The 22,626-nt window shown below is 34.6% G+C and overlaps 2 protein-coding genes across 2 annotated transcripts; one reads left to right on the forward strand and one right to left on the reverse strand.

Annotated features, from left to right (window-relative positions):
* Positions 1 to 134: 134 nt before the first annotated feature.
* LOC129802599 (CTP synthase) lies at positions 135 to 15,989 on the forward strand. Its single transcript, XM_055848543.1, has 6 exons — positions 135 to 391; positions 644 to 814; positions 907 to 1,079; positions 11,342 to 12,224; positions 15,147 to 15,467; positions 15,538 to 15,989. The coding sequence occupies exons 1-6, from the start codon at positions 196 to 198 to the stop codon at positions 15,690 to 15,692; spliced, it is 1,899 nt and encodes a 632-aa protein (XP_055704518.1). The 5' UTR covers positions 135 to 195; the 3' UTR covers positions 15,693 to 15,989.
* On the reverse strand, positions 15,939 to 22,599 carry LOC129802600 (SURF1-like protein). Its single transcript, XM_055848544.1, has 4 exons — positions 22,404 to 22,599; positions 22,208 to 22,329; positions 21,959 to 22,153; positions 15,939 to 16,370 (listed from the first exon to the last, which is right to left on the reverse strand). The coding sequence occupies exons 1-4, from the start codon at positions 22,593 to 22,595 to the stop codon at positions 15,992 to 15,994; spliced, it is 888 nt and encodes a 295-aa protein (XP_055704519.1). The 5' UTR covers positions 22,596 to 22,599; the 3' UTR covers positions 15,939 to 15,991.
* Positions 22,600 to 22,626: the final 27 nt, after the last annotated feature.

The following is a 22,626-nucleotide window of genomic DNA, read 5'->3' on the forward strand; positions in this document are numbered from 1 at the left end:
TTCAGAAAATCGAAGAAAATGTAAGATTTTTTTCCCAAAGATTTCGCGGCTCAATGGACCATTGTAGAAATACGAGGGAAAACTATTCAAAAAGAAAAATGACGTAATTTTTATTTGAGGTTAGGTTTTGCAGAAAAGATACGCAGCCGCATTCAGGGGGTACTACTACTGCAGTGACAGATCTTGCGTATACAAATGAGCAAATTAGTGCAGACTGTGGCAAAAATGAAGTATATTTTAGTGACTGGAGGTGTAATAAGTGGTGTAGGAAAAGGTGTGATAGCTAGTTCATTCGGTACACTGCTGAATTCTTGCGGAATTGATGTTACATCCATCAAAATAGACCCCTACATAAACATCGATGCAGGAACTTTTTCACCCTATGAACACGGTAAGTGAAGCATTTCCCTCCCTTTTTACAAGTTTCCCAGAGCTTTTCCGCCAAATTTATCGTCTGGGGGCCTTGGTGACCTCTGGCATCGTTCTATGAAAAACTGCGTTGTTTAATTATTCACGGCGCGTGGGTGAATGGGGGCTATTTGGCAAGACAACACGTGGTTTTGGCGCGTCACAAGGGGCATCAATGAGGTTAGAGCTAAAAAACCATGTTTTCATGAAACTTTTCTGTTTCCTGGATTTTTAGGGGAAGTCTATGTTCTGGATGATGGTGGAGAAGTAGATCTAGATCTTGGGAATTATGAGAGATTCCTCGATGTTACCCTGCATCGTGACAACAACATTACAACAGGGAAGATCTATAAGCAAGTGATTGAGAAGGAACGAAGGGGAGATTATCTGGGAAAGACAGTGCAAGGTACTCCACCTGTTCTATTGAATCTTAAAAAAAAAAAAAAAACAAAACAAAAAAAAAACAGAATTAAGAAAATAAGCAATCCTTACTTTCAGTTGTGCCTCACATTACGGACGCTATCCAGGAATGGGTAGAGAGGGTGGCTAAACAGCCGGTCAAGGGTACAGCTCAGCCACAGGTTTGTATTGTGGAGCTAGGTGGGACAATTGGCGACATCGAGGGAATGGCCTTTGTCGAGAGCTTCCGCCAGTTTCAGTTCAAAGTCAAGGTAAGTGTTTCAATGTCAATGTCTAGACTCGACGAAGGTGATGTCCTACTTTCTAACTCGCGCTGTTTGTCTTTTGCATATCGCGGCATGTCGTTTTCTTAAATGTTTTTAATTTCAAATATAGCTTATAAATACCTCTAATTCTGACGATAATGTGCCTTTTGTTATTCGATAAGATCAAACACTGATCACGATATTTTAATTCACTGCTTGCTTTTATTTCAGAGAAAAATTTCATTTGATACCTTTGATACCATTCTTGCACTTGCCTCGTTCGTTTATTTATTTTCTTTGTTTTCTAAAGAAAACACAGTAATATTTCTTATAGGGGGAAGTGGGGTACCTTTGAAAATGAGCCATATCATAATGTAATTTAGCTTCTCAATCTGTTTGTACAGCTATATTATATAACGTTCGGCGTTATCACACTTGTACATTAAAATTTTAATGGGATTCACATTAATTGTCTCTTGTGAACGTCCAAATATGTTATTTGTGTCTTTGAGTCACTTAATATTTGGGGTTTTTCTATTTATTGATAAAGAAGTGGACTTGACCTGCAAAAATAAGTTTAAATTTACCTAGAGCATAAATATTTTTCACATTAAAAAATTAAAGAGAAAAACGCATTAATTTTTCGCATTAATGCTATAAATCAATTTATATCAAATTTTGCGAGCCAAGTCTACCTTTTTATCAACAAATAGATCAAATTTTGAATATAAGATGATTCAAACACACAAATAACACATTTGGACTCTCACCAGCAACAATTAATGTAAATCATATTAAAATTTTAATATGCAAGTGTGATAACACAGTAAGGCCAATGCAGAACATTCTCATACATTTTCCGTACAAAAATGTGGTATATTTTTTCTTAAGTGGTTTTTTTAGTTTAGGTATAAAACCAAATCCAATCATTTTAAAACTTTTACCAAATGAAAGAGTATCTAATGTTATGTTATTGGCACGAAATTTATAATGATTGCACGAGGATAATAGTTCCTAAAACCTTTATAAAAAAAAACGTAAAATTCGCAATTTTTTAATTTTTCTGACAAATTTTCTATCTGTAACACCAGTAAAATTTTAAAATCAATAAAAATATATTCTCTGTACCTATATGTGGCTATCATTTCGTATTTTATTTATTTTTGTGGGATCTAAAGCTTAAAAATTATAAAGAATTTAAAAAAATATATACCATTTGTGAATTAAAATGCTCCATCCGTTAGTTAATCATCCTAGGTTAAGGCTCAATTTTATTTAAAAATAGTTGAAAAATCCCAATTTTAAAGGTACCCCACTTCCCCCTATTTAAGTTCAAGAGAATATGATGTTTTCAATTTTTCTTTAATTGTAGAAGATTACGGGGCATGTTACAAAATGATTTTTCATAAACTCTTGTTTTATTTTATTATTATGTATTTTAAATTATAATTTGTAGGTAATATTACAATAAATTTATTGCTCGACAACTTGCCCAAATATAATTTTCGTCTATCGGGACATTTTGTAAAAGTTGATATCATGAAAGTTCCTAAAAGCTGGTTGTGACCATTACACATTAGATTTTGGGGTATTTTGGGTATTTTGTAATAATTTTATTTTTATTTTATCTTTTTTTTTTCAATTCACAAAAAAAAAGATAAAATAAAAATAAAATTATTACAAAATACCCAAGATTAAATAATGTTAAGGATTTACACACTTTCAAAACAATTGTACATTCTGAAATCTTCCCATGATAAGTCATTTTTTTTGTGCTACACACCTTTCTAATTTTAATTTCGGACTATCTCTACATCTTTTATATTGTATAGTCTTTCATGTTACTTTCTGTATCCTGGGCATGAACCAATAAACTTATTATTATTAATATTATTAATAGAAATTTATGTCCATATTTAACATTATTTTGCCTCTACATGGGTTATAAAGTTTACAGACAGAGAAAAAGAATATTTAAAAAATGATTGGTCATGTACGAGTACTTAATTGATTTATTGTAAATTGCGTCCGATGCAATCGGATTGGAAATTTTAAGACCTTTCCAAAATATCCAAATTTAACTAAATCGGTTGAAAAATAGACCCCTAAAGCACTCCAAACATTTTTCTTCAAAAATTCAAGATGGCGACTTTTTAGGTCATACATATGTTTGACCGAAATGTTCGCCTGAACCACCGCTAAAACATATCCAAAAAATAAGGAAAATCGTAGAAGCCGTTTTCGATAAAAACCAAAAAAACATGGTTTTGGAGGGGATGGAGAAGGGTAGGGGTAAAATAAAACCATAATAATGTTCCTTGAATCGACTTATGGAGGGTCCTTCGAAGTTCGTATCTCTTACCGTTTCGCCTCTAGATGGATAACAAAACTACGGACAGAAAAAAAGAATATTTAAAAAAGATTGGTCTTTTACGGGTATTTAATCGATTCATTGCCGATTGCAACCGATGCAATCGGATTGGAAATTTCAAGACCTTTCAAAAAAATCAAAATTCAACCAAATCGGTTGAATTTTGTTTGAATATGCCCTCAAAGTAATAAAAACTTTTTCCTTCAAAAATTCAAGATGGAGATTTTTTAGGTCATAGGTATGTTTGGACGAAATGTTCACCTGGACCACCTATAAAACATATACAAAAATAAAAGAAATCGTATGAGCCGTTTTTGAGAAAAACAAAAAAAACATGGTGTTGGAGGGGATGGAGCGGGGTGGGGGACAAAGAAAAAAAACGTTTAGAGACATTGTTTTTTTATTGGGGGTTACCGAACTTCCGGAAGTTTCTGCTTTCAAAGAAATTCTCAGGACCGAAAAAACCCCGGGAATTCACTCTAGTGATACAGAAAATTTAAACACTAACAGGAGAGCTCTTTAAAATAAATTACGGAAACGCCGTTACGTACGCAAACCATTTTCGACGCCAATTTTTCAGCCTATTTTCAGCGTCGGCGGTTCATAAAGCCTCTGGCACACTTTTGAGCTCGGTATAATTTCATGAAATCAAAATTCGCATCCCTTTCTTTCTTAAAAGGTTTGCTTAAGTCTGTCCCACTCTCAGTCTCAAAATTGGACTGAACTTAATTTAATTTGGTGTGATGTTCAAAAGAAGAAGAAGAGTATGAAAGAAAGTAGGATATACATATGAGAAGCTTTTAAGAAGGAAAGGAATGTTAATTTTGACTTTATGAAATTTTCCTGATCTGAAAGTGTGGCAGAGCCACACAGTTTTAGATCAAGAAATTTGAAGTCGAAATTCAAATTTCGTTCTGTCTCACACGCTTTGCATATGACTATCTCATTCTTTCGCACTCTTCTTCTTTTAGTCATCACAACAAATTTAATATAGCTTAATCGAATTTTGAGAGCGAAAAAATGAAACAAGCGTATGCAAAACGTGTGAGAAAGAAAGGGATGTGAATTTTGATTTCATAAAATTTTCCTGATCTAAAAGGTGTGCCAGAGCCATAAATTTTGAAAATTGTTTTATACCCAAAAGTAATTGTTTTATTTATTTTTTTACTCCTAATAGTCAATTCATATCAAATTCTTTCAATCCGTTTTTACTTAAGCGGGAACTCCCTGTATCTCTTAGCGTCTAGGACGGTGACAAGTTGAAAAAAAGTCAGTTATAACTGCTCTCTCTTTGGGTTCGAGCAGTAAAATAAAAAAATGTTTCTAAATTTCATTCGCGGATAAACCTACATTTTTCTTCTATGGAATACTAGCAATATTATTATTATAAGCAATTAAAAAAATATATAAAATCTTATGATTTTCGTAATGGATTTATAAAAGGCATTACCAATTTTAATGCAAGATATATACATTATTGGTCAGAACTTATTATTTGTTTCCAAATGCTTTAAAATACTTTAAAGATATTTTAAGCTTAAGCTTTTATTGAAATTTCTTGTCACAAATTTAATATAAAATTTTTCAGAAAATGCATAACAAAGCCACAAATTGAGTAATAAATTATTCACTATAAAAACTGTCTGCCCACAGTTTTTATTGTGATTTATTTTTCATTAAGGGCTTTAATGCATTTTGAATGATTCCGATGGATCAATCAGTTGCAAAAAAGTTTGATAAGGAACAATATTAATCTTTTTTTTTACTATAGATAGATATAGGTGTTATCAATGATTTTTTTGCACCTAAAACATAATAATTGCAACTTCAAAAAATTATTAAAACAAATATAAAGTCGCAAGCAGTAATTTATTTCCTCGTCTCTATCAACATTTATAGATTATAAAAAATGATAAGAAGCATTGTGCAGTGAATATGTTTCCAAAATATCAGTCTTTTATTATTTCTACACCATTAACATTATTACATCATTGCCCCTTCAACAGTCAATGAATCACCCAATTAAAATAAAAAAATCTCACTTATTTTTAAGGAGAAAAAAAAAAACACTAAAAAATATGAAGTGTTAAAGGCCAGAGCGTGTGCGAAGCTTGAAAACATTCCCCTACCTTCTATGCAAATGTAGTTTCGATTTTTCAAATTTAAATACCTTTCCCACAAAGACATACTGGTTCCAATCTATTGAGAAATACTTTCTTTAGAACCGCTTATAATCCTTCAAAAATATTTAGGAATGATTCAAGGCTGTTATCGTATAATGGACGAATAGTTCAGAAGAATATGAAGTCTGTTCAAAAACACGCACAATAATGGATATAGGATGTAAGATGTGTATGTCCACTTACATTAATGGTGAGGGGGGGGGGTGTTCCTAACTTTTGTGATAGCTAGATCAATGGACGGATGAGCAATTAAAATGATTTCATTTTTCTGGAATCAAATATAGAGAAATTCCTATGTAACATATGAATCTCTCCATCAAGTTCGAGCAGTAAAAAGGGGGAAACACCCAACTTCAATTTTGAAGAAAGAGCAAAACAGCTATGGTCAAATTTCATTTGACGATTGAAAGACAATGTGTTTGTGAATTATATTAGATCAGGGAATATATAAAATATTTTTTTCTGCACTGCAAAGATAAGATAAATATTAAATAAGGATTAATAATCAACAAAATATCACCTGATTTTAGAGACTTCTTTTCGTTTTTTTTGTACCCTTCAATTTAGCATTTTTCTGCTCAAATTGTAATCATGAATAAAACTCTATATAGACATGATTATATTCAAATCGTCGACTTCATCACCTAAAATTATATATAGTTACAGTCCATTTATTCCTCTTGCACAAAAACTGCTAAATGATAAACGAAATTAATATTCCCACTCTGAGAAAAAAAAAACGGGGGTGCGATTAACTTTTTTTCCTCATAAGTTTAACACTTTTTAGGTGTGAAAATATATTAACATTTTTAATGTTAATTTTACACCTTTCTAATGGTAAAATTAACATGAAAAGGGTAACTTTAATCCCTAATACACCTTAAAAAAAAACATAATATTTACACCGATTTCGGATCAATAATGCAGGGTAAAATAAACATTTCCGGAATGTTATTTTAACTTTTTCGGATTTCTCTCAGAGTAGAAACTTAAAAATTAACGGTAAAAATAAAATCTGGTTAGTAAAAACAAAATTGTAAAAAATTAAAAACGATCAGAAAAAAAATAAAATACAGTCAGTAAAAAATAAAAAAAGGTTAATGAAAAATTAAAAATGAACAGTAAAAAGTAAAATGTGATCAGTAAAAAAATGATCAATAAAAAATAGAAACGAAAACTACAGAGTAAACATCCTACAAGAGCAATTACCTACAACATGTGAAACTTTGGGAATGTTAGAGAAAAATCTTTCAGATTTGAATAAGGATTAGACAAACTAAATAACCTGCACTGAAAGAAATCCGGAAAAGTTACAATAATATTCCGTAAATGTTAATTTTACCCTACAATTTTGATCCGAAATCGGTGTAAATATTATGCTTTTTAGGCATAGGGGAAAGTGACCATGCTTGATATTGTAAAATGATGTCCAAGGTTTGTGATTATTTTCTGATTAACACACAAACCGAAGCGATTCTTCCACTATGACAAAAAAATGTCTCACTTATTAGGTTCATAATCCAACCTCAAATAGTTCCTGGAAATCCTTAGATTTTCCTCAAGAAGAAAATGGAAATTCAGTAGCGATTTTTATACAAGTTGGGTCCGGGGCCTTCCTGTATAATAATTGATTCGACAATTCAGAGGCCCATTTTCACTGTAAAAATTTCACCGGATACAAAAAATTGCACATCAATATTTAGACGGAACTCTAACCTATCTGCTTAAATCGTTTGTACGACTGGTTATTAGTTTTAAAATCACTTTTATGTAATTTTTCTAAGCCATGTTTTTATGACATTAGGGCGCTAGCGAAAACCATTTTTTCACTTTGAGTCCATGAAAATGTCATTCTGCAACCTTAAAATTCAGGCAACAGGGTTGAAGTCTATGTCAATTGTCGATAAAATTGGCGGATTGCAATATGTGTAATTATGAAATAATCACATCTAATAATATAGTTGCCACATTAAAATTATCATTCATGGACCCTTCTTAGAATATAGGATGGACACAAGTAGAATTTATGAATTTGTTACCACCCACAAAAACAGTGTCCACCAATTAAAAATATTTTTACATAAATATTAGTACTGATGAACCCTCTATGTGCCTATGATAGTAGTTTTCCTGTACAGCGACATTAATTAAGAAATACTTATAAAATATCACGTGTCAAAATTACAGTTTTGGGCCTATTTTTGATTTTTGCTTCCTGAAACTTGGAAAAAAGAGCTAGGATCCTAATTTTTTTTAGGAAATGTGAGGCTTAGCACCAGCTATTGAAACATATTGCGATGAGTCATAACTATTGATTAACATAGGAAAAAATTAGTTATTATCAAGCTTGGATCGTATCAAGCATGGTCACTTTCCCCTACTATGGGTTAAAATTACCCTTTTTCATGTTAATTTTACACTTAAAAAGGTGTAAAATTAACATTAAAAAATGTTGATATATTTTTACATCTAATAAGTGTTAAAGTTATGAGGAAAAAAGTTAATCGCACAACCGTTTTTTTCTCGACTTTAGTCTCGATTAGACTAACGACTAACGAAGTCTTTTAGGTTTCGAACACTTCATATTTTTCTCATATTCCTTTAATGAATCTAACTTAATGACTATGTATTTTAAAAGCCAGTCTTAAGGCACACATTTCCTGAAAAACTTAGATCGGATACATTAAAGGAACATGGTAAAAATATAAAATGTTCGAAGCCAGACTATATGCGAAGTCTGAAAGCCTTACCCTTATTGTAGCACACTGAATCTACAGATTCTTAATTTTTCAAACACATTTTAAGAAGCTTTTATAAAAAAGAGTAAGTTAAAAAATAAGTTCCACTTTATTAATCACTATTCCAAACAAAAGTTATTTTATTCTTCAAACATTTCAGAAAAAATCAATAATAGATCAAATTTTACCATTTTAACACCCAAAAGTAATTATTTGTCTTGCGCGATCTCTTGTCTCAAGCAATGGTAATGAGATACTATTCCTATCGTGGACTGATTCGAGTTTAAAAGAAAGAGCAAAATACATTCACCTACACTTTTGTTTTCATAGCACATGATAAGAAAGAATGGCAAACTCACTTTTTTTTTTAAACTTCGTGCTTTTGTTAATTTAAAAGGATATTTTTTATGAAACTCATTTCATTGTGCCTTGCAGGAAAGGTTATAGTCCTTAATCATGCTTAATAATAATTCTGTTAATTTTCAATCTTATATAAACATTATGATTTGTATGAGAAAGTCAACTACACTCGATTATAATGCATTAACTTTGTGGCCTTTAAACCAATTGGCTTTCCGTTGAATGCCAATAGATGCCAATTATGCTAAGCCATCGGCAGTCATAATCGGTGCTTTATAATGAAAATTTAATATTAAATATCCCTTATAGAATCACAACATAAATTATTGTAAGAATATAAGGTCGAAGAACACCATTTGGTACTTTAAGAAATCGTATCATTGACAACCTATTTTGTACCATGTTGGATATGAAATACCTATAATTATATAGGGAAAGGTAAATTAGCGGAAAAACGTCATATATAAGAAAGGATAATTCGGAATTGAACCCAAATTGGAATTTTGAGATTTTCTCACTATCTTAGAGAGATAAACGAAAAAGAAACACAAGGAAGTACTCTTAAGTAGAACTTGTACTTCCTTGTGTTTTTTTGTCTTTATCTCTTTGATACTTGGAAGTTACTTTCCAAAATACACCATTGTATCCTACTCTAGTCCCTGTATATTCACCGCCACTGATCCAGTTGAGTCAGGTTAAAGTTATATAAGGATGTAATGAAAATACTGAAATATTGTAATCTCTTGAACACGTATAGCTAATAGTAAAACTAAAGCTACTAATTATAACTACAAGCACTTCAAAATTGGCATCCTAGCTTATCCGAGAGAAACTTTTTCTAATAACCCGCGCCGCGGGGGTTCACAAAAAAGTAAGCCATCTATATCTCCTACTTCGCTACTTATACTTGACATTAATATTCCTTTGCAAGACTAATCGGTTCCACGGTAAAAATCCCTGCTGTTATTATGAATTCCCAAAGACTGATTGGGTACACAATTGGTCTTGTCTCCAGGATTAGCCCTCTGAGTGGGGGGTGAAGGGTGTGCATCTTACCGTCTAATAGTGAACATGTCTTCTAGGGTGTTTCAACAAGGTAAAAAATTTTTTGGCACTATTCTCAGGGTGCTGTATTTGATGAGATAAGAAAGTTTTTCTTCGACGACCATATGATCAGACGCTGTTTAGAGGTGGCTGAACGACCCTCTCTGTAGTGTAAAATCAGAAAAATGTTCTACAGAGAGGGTCGTTCAGCCACCTCTAAACGGCGTCTGATCATATGGTCTTCGAAGAAAAACTTTCTTATCTCATCAAATACAGCACCCTGAGAATAGCCAAATTTTTTTTTCCTTCTTGAAACTCCCTAATGTCTTCTGATGTGAATAGGATTATGAGAATGAAGCCCTCCTCCTTTCCGATGGTATAATGCTCTTATACAGACCGTCAGTTGATCTTGAACTGTGAATGAATGAACTCACTCTTAACAAGATTAATCCTTGTTGGGCTACCACCACCGCAGTCGTGCTACTATGCCCGAATTTCCAAGACCGTTGATCAATCTTCTCACACCATATTATACTAATTTTATTAATGCATACTCGCCAAGATTCGACTTTATTGCAAGATCTATTCCCCATAAAATCTCTTAAATCCAATTGAATGCATATTTAGCTTATAAGATTTCTAATGTTGGCGTAAGCGATCCAACCAAGACCTTTGACCACTTAAACATGGTTTTGGCTCGCATTGAGTCTTTGGCAATTCGGAATGGCTTTCTCTAAACTTTAAAGTCATAGACTCTTATATGTTCATGGTCCATTATCTTCAACTTGTCTTTTCCATGCGGTTAGACCACTGCAAATATTTCGTAATCTTCAGGTATCCCGAACTCACTCCAAAAAATACCCGATTACTCCTGGGTTTAAGGGGTTTTTCATACCCATAATAACCTATGGCGCTGAGCTATTCTTCACCGCTGATAGTGAAACACTACAGTGGCTATCCATGATCCGTGACCTTGCACGGTTGTGTCAGGTATATCAGTGGCCTTGACCACCGTGAACGCACCTCTGAGTATTGAAGCATCCTGGTGGATTGTGATCTCCCATCACTTCTCCGTCAGAGAGCGGTATCATTTCTTTTCTTTTTTATCATTTCTGGGAAGCCGCAATACTTAGTCTTACTCACCGCACTCCTGCCTTTCCTCCTGGATCCCGGGGCCTCTAACAGGATTCGCAGACTCTTAATTCCTAGAGCTATCTAGAATTAGTTGTCATGTACGGTTTCTGTAAAGCTAATAGTCTAATCTGTAATTCTGTTCCCCCTAATGCCAGGATACAGGATACTTCCAGTTTCAAATTAATCATTTACATTTGCTTTTGTTTTAGATTCCCTGTGTTGTTACTTTAATTTTGTTTTTCTTTTCTTTCTTTTCCCAAAAATTGCAAAAGAGGCTAATCCTATTATTTGTTCACTAAAAATACACTGTTGAAGGTTTGATCAAAATGAATTTGCCGTTCTACTGTAAGATGTGCCGCGAAAGATGATAACAAAATGACTTAATCTATTAAAAAAGAAGCGGGAAAAATGTAGCTAGAAACGTGACTTTTCTTTCAGAGGGAGAACTTTTGCTGTGCCCACGTTTCCCTTGTTCCAATGCCAAAAGCCACCGGAGAGCCTAAGACCAAGCCCACCCAGGCTAGTGTCAGGGAACTTCGTGGTCTAGGTCTCAGTCCTGATCTCATAGTTTGCCGTTCAGAGCTACCCATTGGAACGGAAGTTAAGGAAAAGATCAGCAATTTCTGTCATGTGGCTACAGAACAGGTCATTTGTATCCATGACCTCTCCTCAATTTACCATGTTCCCTTGTTGATGGAGAAACATGGAGTAGTGGACTTCCTGGCTGAGCGTTTGCAGCTCAATTTACCCAATCAACGGCCTACCCGACTCATGCAACGCTGGCGGGATTTGGCCCATCGAGTCGATACGATTCGTCGTAAAGTCAATATCACTCTCGTGGGCAAGTATACGAAGCTGGAGGATGCGTATGCATCCGTCATGAAAGCTCTGCAGCACGCATCTATTGCCTCAGGCTTCAATCTCAATCTCAAATTCATCGATGCTTCCCATTTGGAGAAGCAGACGCAGATGTCTAAACCAGAACAGTATCATGAGGCGTGGAAGGAGCTGTGTATTAGTGATGGGGTGATAGTGCCTGGGGGATTTGGATCTCGTGGGATTGAAGGAAAGATTATGGCTTGTCAGTGGTGCAGGGACAATAATAAACCAATTCTGGGTATCTGCTTGGGACTGCAGGCAATGGTTATTGAGTTTGCTAGGAATGTTCTCAAATTGGAAGATGCCAATTCGACGGAAGTTGATCCTGATACAAAGAATCCCCTCGTGATTGACATGCCAGAGTACCATCCGGGAGATATGGGGGGTACAATGAGGCTAGGAAGGAGGACAACAATCTTCAAGAATGAAGACAGCATTATCAGTGAGTATTTCAATTTAGAATTTCAATCATTACTTCCATCTTCATTAATGGATTATTGAATGTAAGGTTATGTTGATTATAACCTAAAAAAACTTGATTTTTTTCAAAACATTTAGGGGGAAGTGGGGCACCTTTGAATTGGGGCACCTTTGAAATTTGGTTTTTTTCTCCTATTTTTAAATGGAATTCAGCCTTATCATGACGCAATTTAGCTTCGCAATTGCTTTGTTGAGCTAAATTATATCATAATAAGGTCCAGTTTCATTTAAAAATAGGAGAAAAAAGCTCAATTTCAAAGCTGCCCCAATTCAAATGTGCCCCACTTCCCCCTAACAAATAATTTTGAATTTTATCATTTTCGAATCTTATTATTGGAATTTGAAGCAACATTTCTTAATATTTAAAATCAGTGATAGTGGTTTAAAATGCCCAAGAACATAACCATAGAAAATTAACAAACTAACCTTAAAATTTGAAAGCCTAACAAAATAATATTCTAAGTTCTAACCTCAAACTTACAAAATCAGACTTAACAAATTATGATAAGAATTTAAAATGATTTTTCGGATATTCACCTTGCTCTCTTGAATAGTAATTACAGATCAAGTTGACCGTTGACCCCTATATCTTTATTTTATCCACTAAGCAAGTATTCTACCTGGGAAATCGGCACAAAGTACGTAAAGTCAGTTAGAGTGATGCGATTACGCAAAAAAGGACTTTTTCGTTGACAATTCTGGTACCAATTTTCTGTTAATAAATATCTAACCTCACTTTTATGGATATCGGATTCCTAGAAATTGGAAATCAAAAAGAGCTTTTTATTTGTCTTTTTCCTAAAAACTAAATATAAATAAATGATTTTTATCATTCAAGGATGCAATTCGGGATTATATTCAGAGGGAACATGGTGGTTTTGATGTTTTTAGTTTCGATGTGCTTCACCTTTCTCTTTCTTTTTTGTTATCTTTGTTTTTATGTTTATATTTTTCTTTTTCTTAATTTCACCTGCCACAAATTTGTAAGAGGGAACTACCTTTTTTTTGTGTGCTATCAATAAATTGAATTGAATTGAATTTAAAATGATAATTATGCCAACATAACCTCAAAAATACAATTTTTCAAGAAATGTAAGATTTTTCGTCACTTCATATTATTTCTTGTCCTTTATTACATTCAGTAAAAATTTGTCATCAAGTATAATAATTTTGGCAAATAAGATAATAAACTTTTGTAAAATTCCTAAGTAAGTAAAAGGTTATGTGATCAAATATAAGGTTATTTTATGTTGCAACGTAACCTCAAATTTTTCCACCTGCACAGAAGTACAGTTCCCGCTCTCTAATCCGGATCGGCGTAATTCGGACGAGTTCTCGACGGTTTCATTTAAAATCATTTTGAGGTTATGTATGCATGTCTGTTCACCAATGAAAATGAATTCTTGTGAAGATTTCGTTTAATAAATGAAGTAGAATAGCATAGAATTCTCTAATTATGTCTTTTTAAGCTTCTTTAAAACTTTTGTAGGGTGGAATACCCACTTATCGCCATGTTTAGGAAAAACGGGAATTAATTTTACTATAACTTTTGAACCCTTATTACAAGATAACTCAAATTTGACACAAGGTTACTGAAATGTGTTGGCTGCAGATTCATGAAAACAATAGTCCTCCAATTTAACCTTGGACTATTAAAAAAACTGATTATTATTAACAATGCAAAAATAACCACTTCGTCGCCACTTTTTATCACTTTTCGCCAGTTCTGTAACCACTTCTCGCCACCCACTTGGGAAGGTTCAAACTCGATTATTTTAGGCAATATTATGCAAAGATTACATTCAATATTTCTCTTTCCTCATGATCATCCTATTATTACTCATTTTAAATGATTTTTCTTCGCTTTTATTTGATAAATCATACTATTAGTTTTTTGCATAAAGTAAACAATCCAGATTTGACAACTGAGAATCTACGATGTGAAGTTAGCGTCGCCTACTGAAAAGAGATGGCGACAGGTGGTAAAATCATTCCAAAATATTACCACTTTTCGCCATGCCTCATTCTTATATAAATATAATATAAAATGAAATATTAATTAACTAAATACTAATTTTATCTATTCCACAAGTGTTATTAAATATTCAATAGACAAATTATTTTTCCAAATAGGTACATTTTGCGTGATGAAAATATGATGACACTTAGTATATTGGATAAGGAATATTAGATTCGATGCACTTGCTTAAAATATTGCTCTAAAAAATACTCAAAATCGCAAATTCAAAACGAATAATTACTCTTTTTCGACTCTATACGTAGCGGCAGTAAAAATACAAGTAACTTTGCGGCTCATTTATGTCATAAATCGCTAAAAATAGCGATTTCAATTTAAGTGGCGAATAGTGGAGCAATGGCAAGAAGTGGTAATTCCACCCTACTAGTTCTACAAAAAAAATCTTGTATTATATTTTCGAGACGTTGAACAAATTCAAAAAATCCATCCGGATAACGAAGCGGACATCTGTCATATAATGTCTCCCAATTATCCGGATTACAAAGCGAGCACTGTATCTCCATTTTGCAGCTAATTTAGATTTTTCTATCGGAGTTTCAAATAAATGATCATTCTTTATTAACCTATAAAACATCTTAACAAATAGTTCTACTGAATTTGTAATTCCATATCTAAATTTTAAAATCATACGTTTATTAAAAATAAAACAAAAAAGGTAATTAGAAAATTTTCTAATTCAGCAGCTTGAGATCAACGGAGGCGTTGAGATTTTTCTGCACAGATTTAATTATTTTTTAGGTTATCTCATAACCTTCAATTTTTGGCATAACCTCAATTTTAAAAAATTCCCTCCTTTATTAATCAAACTTCTAAGAATTTTCTTTGGCTTTTTTTTGAATTCTTCAGAGACATTATATCATAATCCTAAAAGTATCAATGAGAGACATCGCCATCGGTATGAAGTGAATCCCAAGTATGTTAATGCCCTGGAAGAGAAAGGCCTAAAGTTTGTGGGGTACGATGCTGAGAAGACACGAATGGAGATTTTGGAGTATCCTGGTCATCCTTACTATGTGGCCACCCAGTTCCATCCTGAATATCTTTCCCGACCTCTCAAACCTTCTCCTCCCTTCTTAGGCCTCATTTTAGCGGCAACAGGTCGCTTGAAAAAATATATCAAAGAGGGCTGCCCGCTGACTCCTAGGATGAGCGATGAAAGCAGTGGAGGTAATGAGGATTATCTGGATGTTTGGGAATGATTTTGGATTATTTAACCATCAACCTCTGGTCTTTGCAGACGACGAAATCGAAGCTGAGAAGAACATTCACCTGTACAATGGACATGGGAAACTGGTAAATGGATTAACAAAATCCTTGCACAATGGAACTAGTGAGGCCAAAAGCATCAACGGAACTGAATCCCATGAAAGCAGTGAAGACAATGAAAAGTAAATTTGAAAGATTTCTCAACATTCTTCCAGCTCTTCCTTCTTTTTTTTTTTGTAATGCCCGCCTGGAGATTCTGGAATCCTCATCGAATAATCATCAAAAACGGGTTGATTTAGTTGATTTTTTTTCTGAAGGTTTATTTTTCTAGAAGGAGCTTCTCTGGTGTCATTTGCACTTCTGGAACAAAATTCAAAAGCCTCCTTATGTGCATGTCATAAAGATATTTTTAGTATGTAACTCTCTCATGCATTTAAAGTCAGAGAAAACTATCTTTATTCAATAAAGCCTATGAAAAAGTAACTTTACAGTGCCTTTCTTCTCAATATCTGACGATACCAAATGATTCCGGTAGCTGCTGAGAGACTGAACCAAGTAACTATGTAAGATAGATGCTCATTTCTGATCGTTACCCTCGTTTGACCGCCAATGGGGCCTCCTGGGACTGAAGAGGCTTCATCTGCGTCCACAAAATATGGATCAGCCCCGGTGATAGAGCACATCTTGGACAGATCTCTGTAGAGGAAGTGATCACCTTTGCTTTCCGGACTAAATTGCGGACGATTTTCTCCAAGTCTCACAATTCCCACCAGCTCAACGGGTTTTGTGATCTGACCATCTTGTCGGGTAGAGGGTTTCAGGAGATTTCTAGGAACCCAGCCACGGTTCACTAAAATAATTTCCCTGGAAGAAAATGACAAGGTTTCATCGGTTTCTTCGTCATCAAACGAAAAGCATATGCTTCATGCCATGAATGCAATTTCGAAAAAGTCGCTTTGGACGCATTGATTGCATGCGACTTTGACGCAACTAAAACCAAACTCCCGGGTAAAAATTATAGGGGAAGGTTTTGAAGGTTCGTATTAGGAGTCCAAGATTTAAGATTTTTTACTGAATGCCACACAAACCGAATCAATTATATCACTATATCAAAAAAAATCTCTTACTTATTGGGTTTATAATTCTGCCTCACAAAATTTCTGGAAGTCCTTGGATTTTCCTCTACAGGAAAATGAAAATGTAGCGGCATTTATTACGAAGGTGCCCTGGTTAACTCAGCTTCGTACCATTTTTTCCAACCTCTGTAGGCCTCATTTTCCCCGAAAACATTACACCGGATACAAAAATTTGGCATCACTACTTAGATGGAACTTTCATCTACTTTTGTTTTCACCATTTGTAGGAGGGATCACGCATTAAAAATAAATTTTAAGCAATTTTTCTATCACATGTTTTTTGACACTCGGAAAACAATTTTTCCCTGCATTCTAACAGTCAGTTAAGAGCTTGGTTAGGTATGATTCTCTCATAATCACACCTGTTGTAATCCTCAGATTTTCTTAAACACCTCCAATGGGTCTTACAGAACGTATTTCGGACGTAATTAATTTCAAAAATGACCAGCCACCAATTTAAAGTGAAATGTGGGAAGTTTTACTTTAAAACAAAGAAAATTGAATGAGAAATACTCAAAATACATCAAAGTGGCAATTAAAGAATCACATCTACCATAAGCAGTCTAGTTTCATCACTGCACAAATCAGAAAGTAGTATAGTAAGGCCATGTAACTCCGACGATTGCAAAACTCGGATGCCGCGACCGATTTAACTCCGATACATCCACTTAAAATATAATTTATATTTTTATTTCTGTAATTAATTACTGAAGTATCATATTATAACTATTCTACTTTAAGAAAAACCAAAAATTATATTTTTATCGGTTTAATAAGTGGGTACAAGAAATATTTTTTAAGCTCGGGTCAGCTGGGTTGTGTACTAAAAATTTAATTTCTGAGAAAATTTTGCTGTTGACAGCTCGTCGCTGGAAAAAGTTTAGTGTTTTTTCTATATAATAAAACATTATTTGCAATCAAAATTATTAATAAAAGTTAGTGTAGTTATTGATCTACAAGGTGAGTAAGAGTTTATTGATAATATATTAATAATTCATACAGAAATAAGTGATTTTTGTGAATGTTTACATTTCGATGCATGTCGGATGCGGTGAAAGTCAATGTTTTGGTTCAGAATTTGCATTGTTCAGGACTCTTTTTTTCTGTTTCAGATGCCAAAGGGAACAAAAGAAAAGACCTATAAGGACAAGCCCGACTCTAAGGAAGGTATTAGGAATGCCTTGCAGTGTGTACGAGATGGTTCTACCATAGCATTATGCATCCAAAACATTCAATGTCCCAAGAACAACACTGCACAACAAATTGTCTGGCAGATACCCGGAAGAGTGCCCAAATGGCAGGCCAACAATTCTTTCAAAAGAACAGGAAAAAGAACTTGTCAAATGGATCCTGGGATGTGCGGATGGCTGGCATCCCATCGGGAAGGAACAAGTTCCGGACAGCGTTAAACTCATCTGTGAGGTCTACAAAATTCCAAACCATTTTACAGCTGGAAGACCCGGAGACGTTTGGTTCAGGAATCTTAAGCGTCATCCAGAGCTCAGCATGCGCAAGCCAAAATCCTTCTCATTGGAAAGAGCTACTGTCACTGCTGAAGACCTCACGGAATGGTTTCTTGGATATTTCACAGAACACAACCTTCTGAGCATTTCACCAGACCGTGTTTTTAATTGCGACGAAAGTGCCTTCTTTTTGACACCGGAAGATGGAAATGTCCTGTCCAGGGGAGGTTCACGTGTAGTTCCATCTCTTAAAAATTCAGGACCGAAGCAATGTATCACAGTACTCCTCAGGGTGTCAGCTACTGGCGAACTTGCTTCTCCAATGGCTGTTCATAAAACTGACATTACTCCAAAAATTGCCATTCACAACGCAGAAGGATGGAAAATGGGAACGTCACCACAGAGTAGCTGGATGGATGGGCCACTTTTCTATGCTGGTCTTTATTTCCCGAAAAATGTTTTCCAACATTCAGAGGAGTCCATTATCAATAACCAGCACGATCAGGCCACCGACAATAATCCTTCAAATGATCCAGTCATCCCTGGAAACCAACTCTCTGCAACTTCTGAGACTCAACCGATCTTCGACACACTAAAACAATGCTATTTCTGGCCAGGAGAAATTCCAAAACGTCGTCAGAAGAAGAGGGTCAAAGCCAGCAATGTCAAACACCAGTATATTGTATCTTCCGAGGAAATTATCGCGGAACAGGAGGAAAAATTGAGGCAGGATTTACAAAAAAAGAAAGAAATTGCTGAACGGAAGTTGACCAGAGAGAGGAACAAAAATATAAGGGCAGAAGAAAAGGAGATAAAACTAAAGGAGAAAAACATGGTAAAGGAAAAGGCTCAAATGCCAATTGAAGCTGAAAAGAAAAAACGTGGAAGGAAGTCAGCCAAGAAAACCGAGGAAAAATCAAAGAATTGAGTGCAATCTTAAAATAAATAAAAATATATATAATTAAATAATAAATTAATGAAATGAATTGATGGAATAAAACTCTAAAAAAATGTTTTTGAAATAATATCTTCTCATTTTTATGCATTAAACTTTTCCTTAAAATGAGCATCCGAGTTTCATCGAATTCAACGGAGTTACATAAAAGCGTCGCAGTAACATTCTTGCGCATATATTAATATTATCGTAATTTTATTAATTTTCATCAATATTATTGCTAAAATTCTATTTCTATTATGATTCTAAATTAAACAAAGAATAATTCTATTGATTTGGAATGGCGAAAAAAATATTTCATCAGTCCAAAAACAAGCATTAAAGTCGCACTCAATGAAAAGTATCCGGATTACCTCTCTTTACTATAATCACATCTATTGTAATCCTTGTTTTTTCTCTAACGTCTCGAATCTGTCTTACAGAACATTTTTTGAACATCAGTGATTCTTAGAATTACCAGCGATTAATTTAAAGTAAAATGTGAAAAATTTCTCTTGAAAACAAAACAAACTGGATGAAAAATTCTCAAAACGTACCGCATGGGCAATGAAAGAATCACACCTATCATAAGCAGATTCAGGCTTAATGTTTAATTTGACAGAAGTGAAATAAAAACATCTGATGAAGCCTCATTTTGATGGGGAAGTGCGTGTTTTCCTTCGATATTTTAGTGAAAATTGCTTAACATCCAAATTTTCTTGTGAATTTATTCAGTGGAATCTCTGATGAGTCAAATATCCCGAGCGACGTGCACAGTGTGACCCAAAACAGTGAGGAATTCTCAAATTCGGTGGTCAATAATTTTGGCAGATGTTTTTACGAATCTGCAAAATTCAATTTTCCTGAGCTGCAAGGGTGGTAATTTTTATGAATTTTCTTCCACCCATAAAAACAACTCCCTTCGAACAAAAGATTTTCACGGTAAATATTAACCCTAATAAACCCTCTATAACTTGGAATAGTTGCTTTTCCGAAAAGACACTTGCAGTGTGCAAAAATGCATAAAATATTACACACCAGAATTACGATTTTAGGCCCATTTTTATTTTTGCCTTTTGGACCCAGGAAAAAAGGCTTAGGTTTCCAAGTTTGTCAGGAAATGTGAGATGTAGGACTACCTTTTAGATTATATGTCCGTCCATGGATGAAATTCATTTAGTAACTTGGAAAAAATCAACTTTTACGAAGCTGCAACATTACGAAGGTGCAAAACCTTCCCCTACTTACCAAGAGCGTACCCAGGATTTCAGAAGCTGTCTACACATTAGACAAATTATTGAAATAATAGCATTTCAAAGTGACATTGAAAAGAAACTTCAATATTGAAGCGAATATTGAAACCAATATTTCAATAATTGCCTACACACTGAACAAATTGACTTCAATATTAAAACTTCAATATTAAAAATACCAGTCTAGTCAGGGATTCACAGATCTTCTGAGATTTTCTTCCGTATTATGTCAAGAACACCCAAAATGCCCAAGTTGGTCAGAAGATTTCTCCAGCTTCCTCCAGAAATCCCAGTCTTCTGGTATTTTCTTATTCATTATGCCCAAAGCACTTCAGATACATTCTATGGTCAGAGGATTCCTGGAGCTTCCTCCAGAATCCCAGATCTTCTGGGATTTTTTTTGAATATCATGTCAAAAACCAGTCAGATACGTTCAATGGTCAGAGGATTCCTGGAGCTTCCTCCAGGAAATCCCAGATCTTCTGGGATTTTCTTGTTCATTAATGCCCAAAGCACTTCAGATTCAGATACATACTGTAGTCAGAGGATCCCTGGAGCTTCCTCCAAGAAATCCCAGATCTTCTAGGATTTTCTTGTATATTATGTCAAAAACACTTCAGATTGGAAACAAAAGCCAAATATAATTAATAACTTGAATTCTCACAGATTTTCAGGATCATGATTTATATCATACCGTAGGAGAGTTTACCATCGCGAGCAAAAGGACTGGATGGCCACAACCACAAGCCATCGTTCCTTCTGTAGGATTCCAATACGTTACATAAAATTATACTTATATGAAGTGCTTTGGATCATATTCAAAAAAATCCCAGAAGATCTGGGATTTCCCAGAAGATCTGGGATTTCAAGAAAATCCCAGAAGATCTTTGATTTCTGGAGGAATCTCCAGGAATCTCTGGCCACCGGATCTGACTGGTTTTTGACATAATATTCTCCCAGAAGATCTGGGATTTCCTGGAGGAAGAAATCCTCTGACCACAGTATGTATCTGAATCTGAAGTGCTTTGGGCATTAATGAACAAGAAAATCCAGAAGATCTGGGATTTCCTGGAGGAAGCTCCAGGAATCCTCTGATTGAACGTATCTGACTGGTTTTTGACATGATATTCAAAAAAAAATCCCAGAAGATCTGGGATTCTGGAGGAAGCTCCAGGAATCCTCTGACCATAGAATGTATCTGAAGTGCTTTGGGCATACATTAGATGTCTACACATTAGAGAAATTTATGTCCATATTGAAGCAAATTTCCTACGTTTGAGTAGGAAAAACTCTTCAATATGGACATAAATTTCTCTAATGTGTAGAGGCCATTAATGTATAGCCAGCTTAAACTTACAACTTTAAAAGCAATAGAATTTTCATGAGTTTCGATCTTTATGAATTGAATAATTACGCCCATTTTTGGAAAGATTTGGATATTTTACTGGTCAAACTAATTTTTTTTTGTTGAATAAATAATTTTTTTACTTTTCACTTGTTTTTGAATTTGTTTGACGCTTCTAGGGGAGCAGCTGCCCCCCTGCCCCTAGCTGGGTACGCCAATGCTTCATGCCAACGCAATTTCGAAAAAGTCGCTTTGGACGCATTGGTTGCATGCAACTTTGACGCAACTAAAACCGAACTCCAGGGTGAAAATTGTACTTACTCTCTTCCCTCGAGCTTCAGTGGAGTTATAACCAGATAACCAGTTGTATTTCCCTGCTTGGAGAATACTCCAGAACGACTTGTAGCATCTCCGTGCTGAATGAAGCTCCTAGGTCCCATGTAAATCTCTCTGTCATGGAGGAAATGTCCTCTGAGGATCACAGGCCGGTATTCCATCTTCCCCAAATCCTCTAGACTAGAAACAGACGGTCAACAATTTGAGAATTCTTACAAAATTTCACTGATTTACTTTTCAGGAAGTTCTGCAGGAGGTTGTTTGGCCTTCTGCTCCAAGTCTGCAATTAGATTTTCCTTCCAACGTTTCCGTTGAACTTGCCAGCAGCCCAATCCAAAAGTCGTAGCTGGGATCACCTAGAATGCATTATGTATTATGATAATTTTCATAAAAGATATATAATTTCCAAATTAATTTAAATATAATTTACCAGCAAAATCCATCCCCATGGAGTTACTTGTACTCCTCGCCTCTCCAAATTTTGCCCAGAAAAACCTCTCCGTTGAATGACACTCCAACCTAATGGGGTTTTGGGTTTCTTCAGGGAACACAGGATACTTCTGGAATGCTCCTTTGGCAGAAATATTCTGCAAAATTGGGGAAAAACACTGATTTTCTGCATATTTTCACAAATTTGGTTATTTTCCCGGCCA

Source organism: Phlebotomus papatasi, chromosome 2 (assembly GCF_024763615.1).
Source record: "Phlebotomus papatasi isolate M1 chromosome 2, Ppap_2.1, whole genome shotgun sequence".
Taxonomy (NCBI): domain Eukaryota; kingdom Metazoa; phylum Arthropoda; class Insecta; order Diptera; family Psychodidae; genus Phlebotomus; species Phlebotomus papatasi.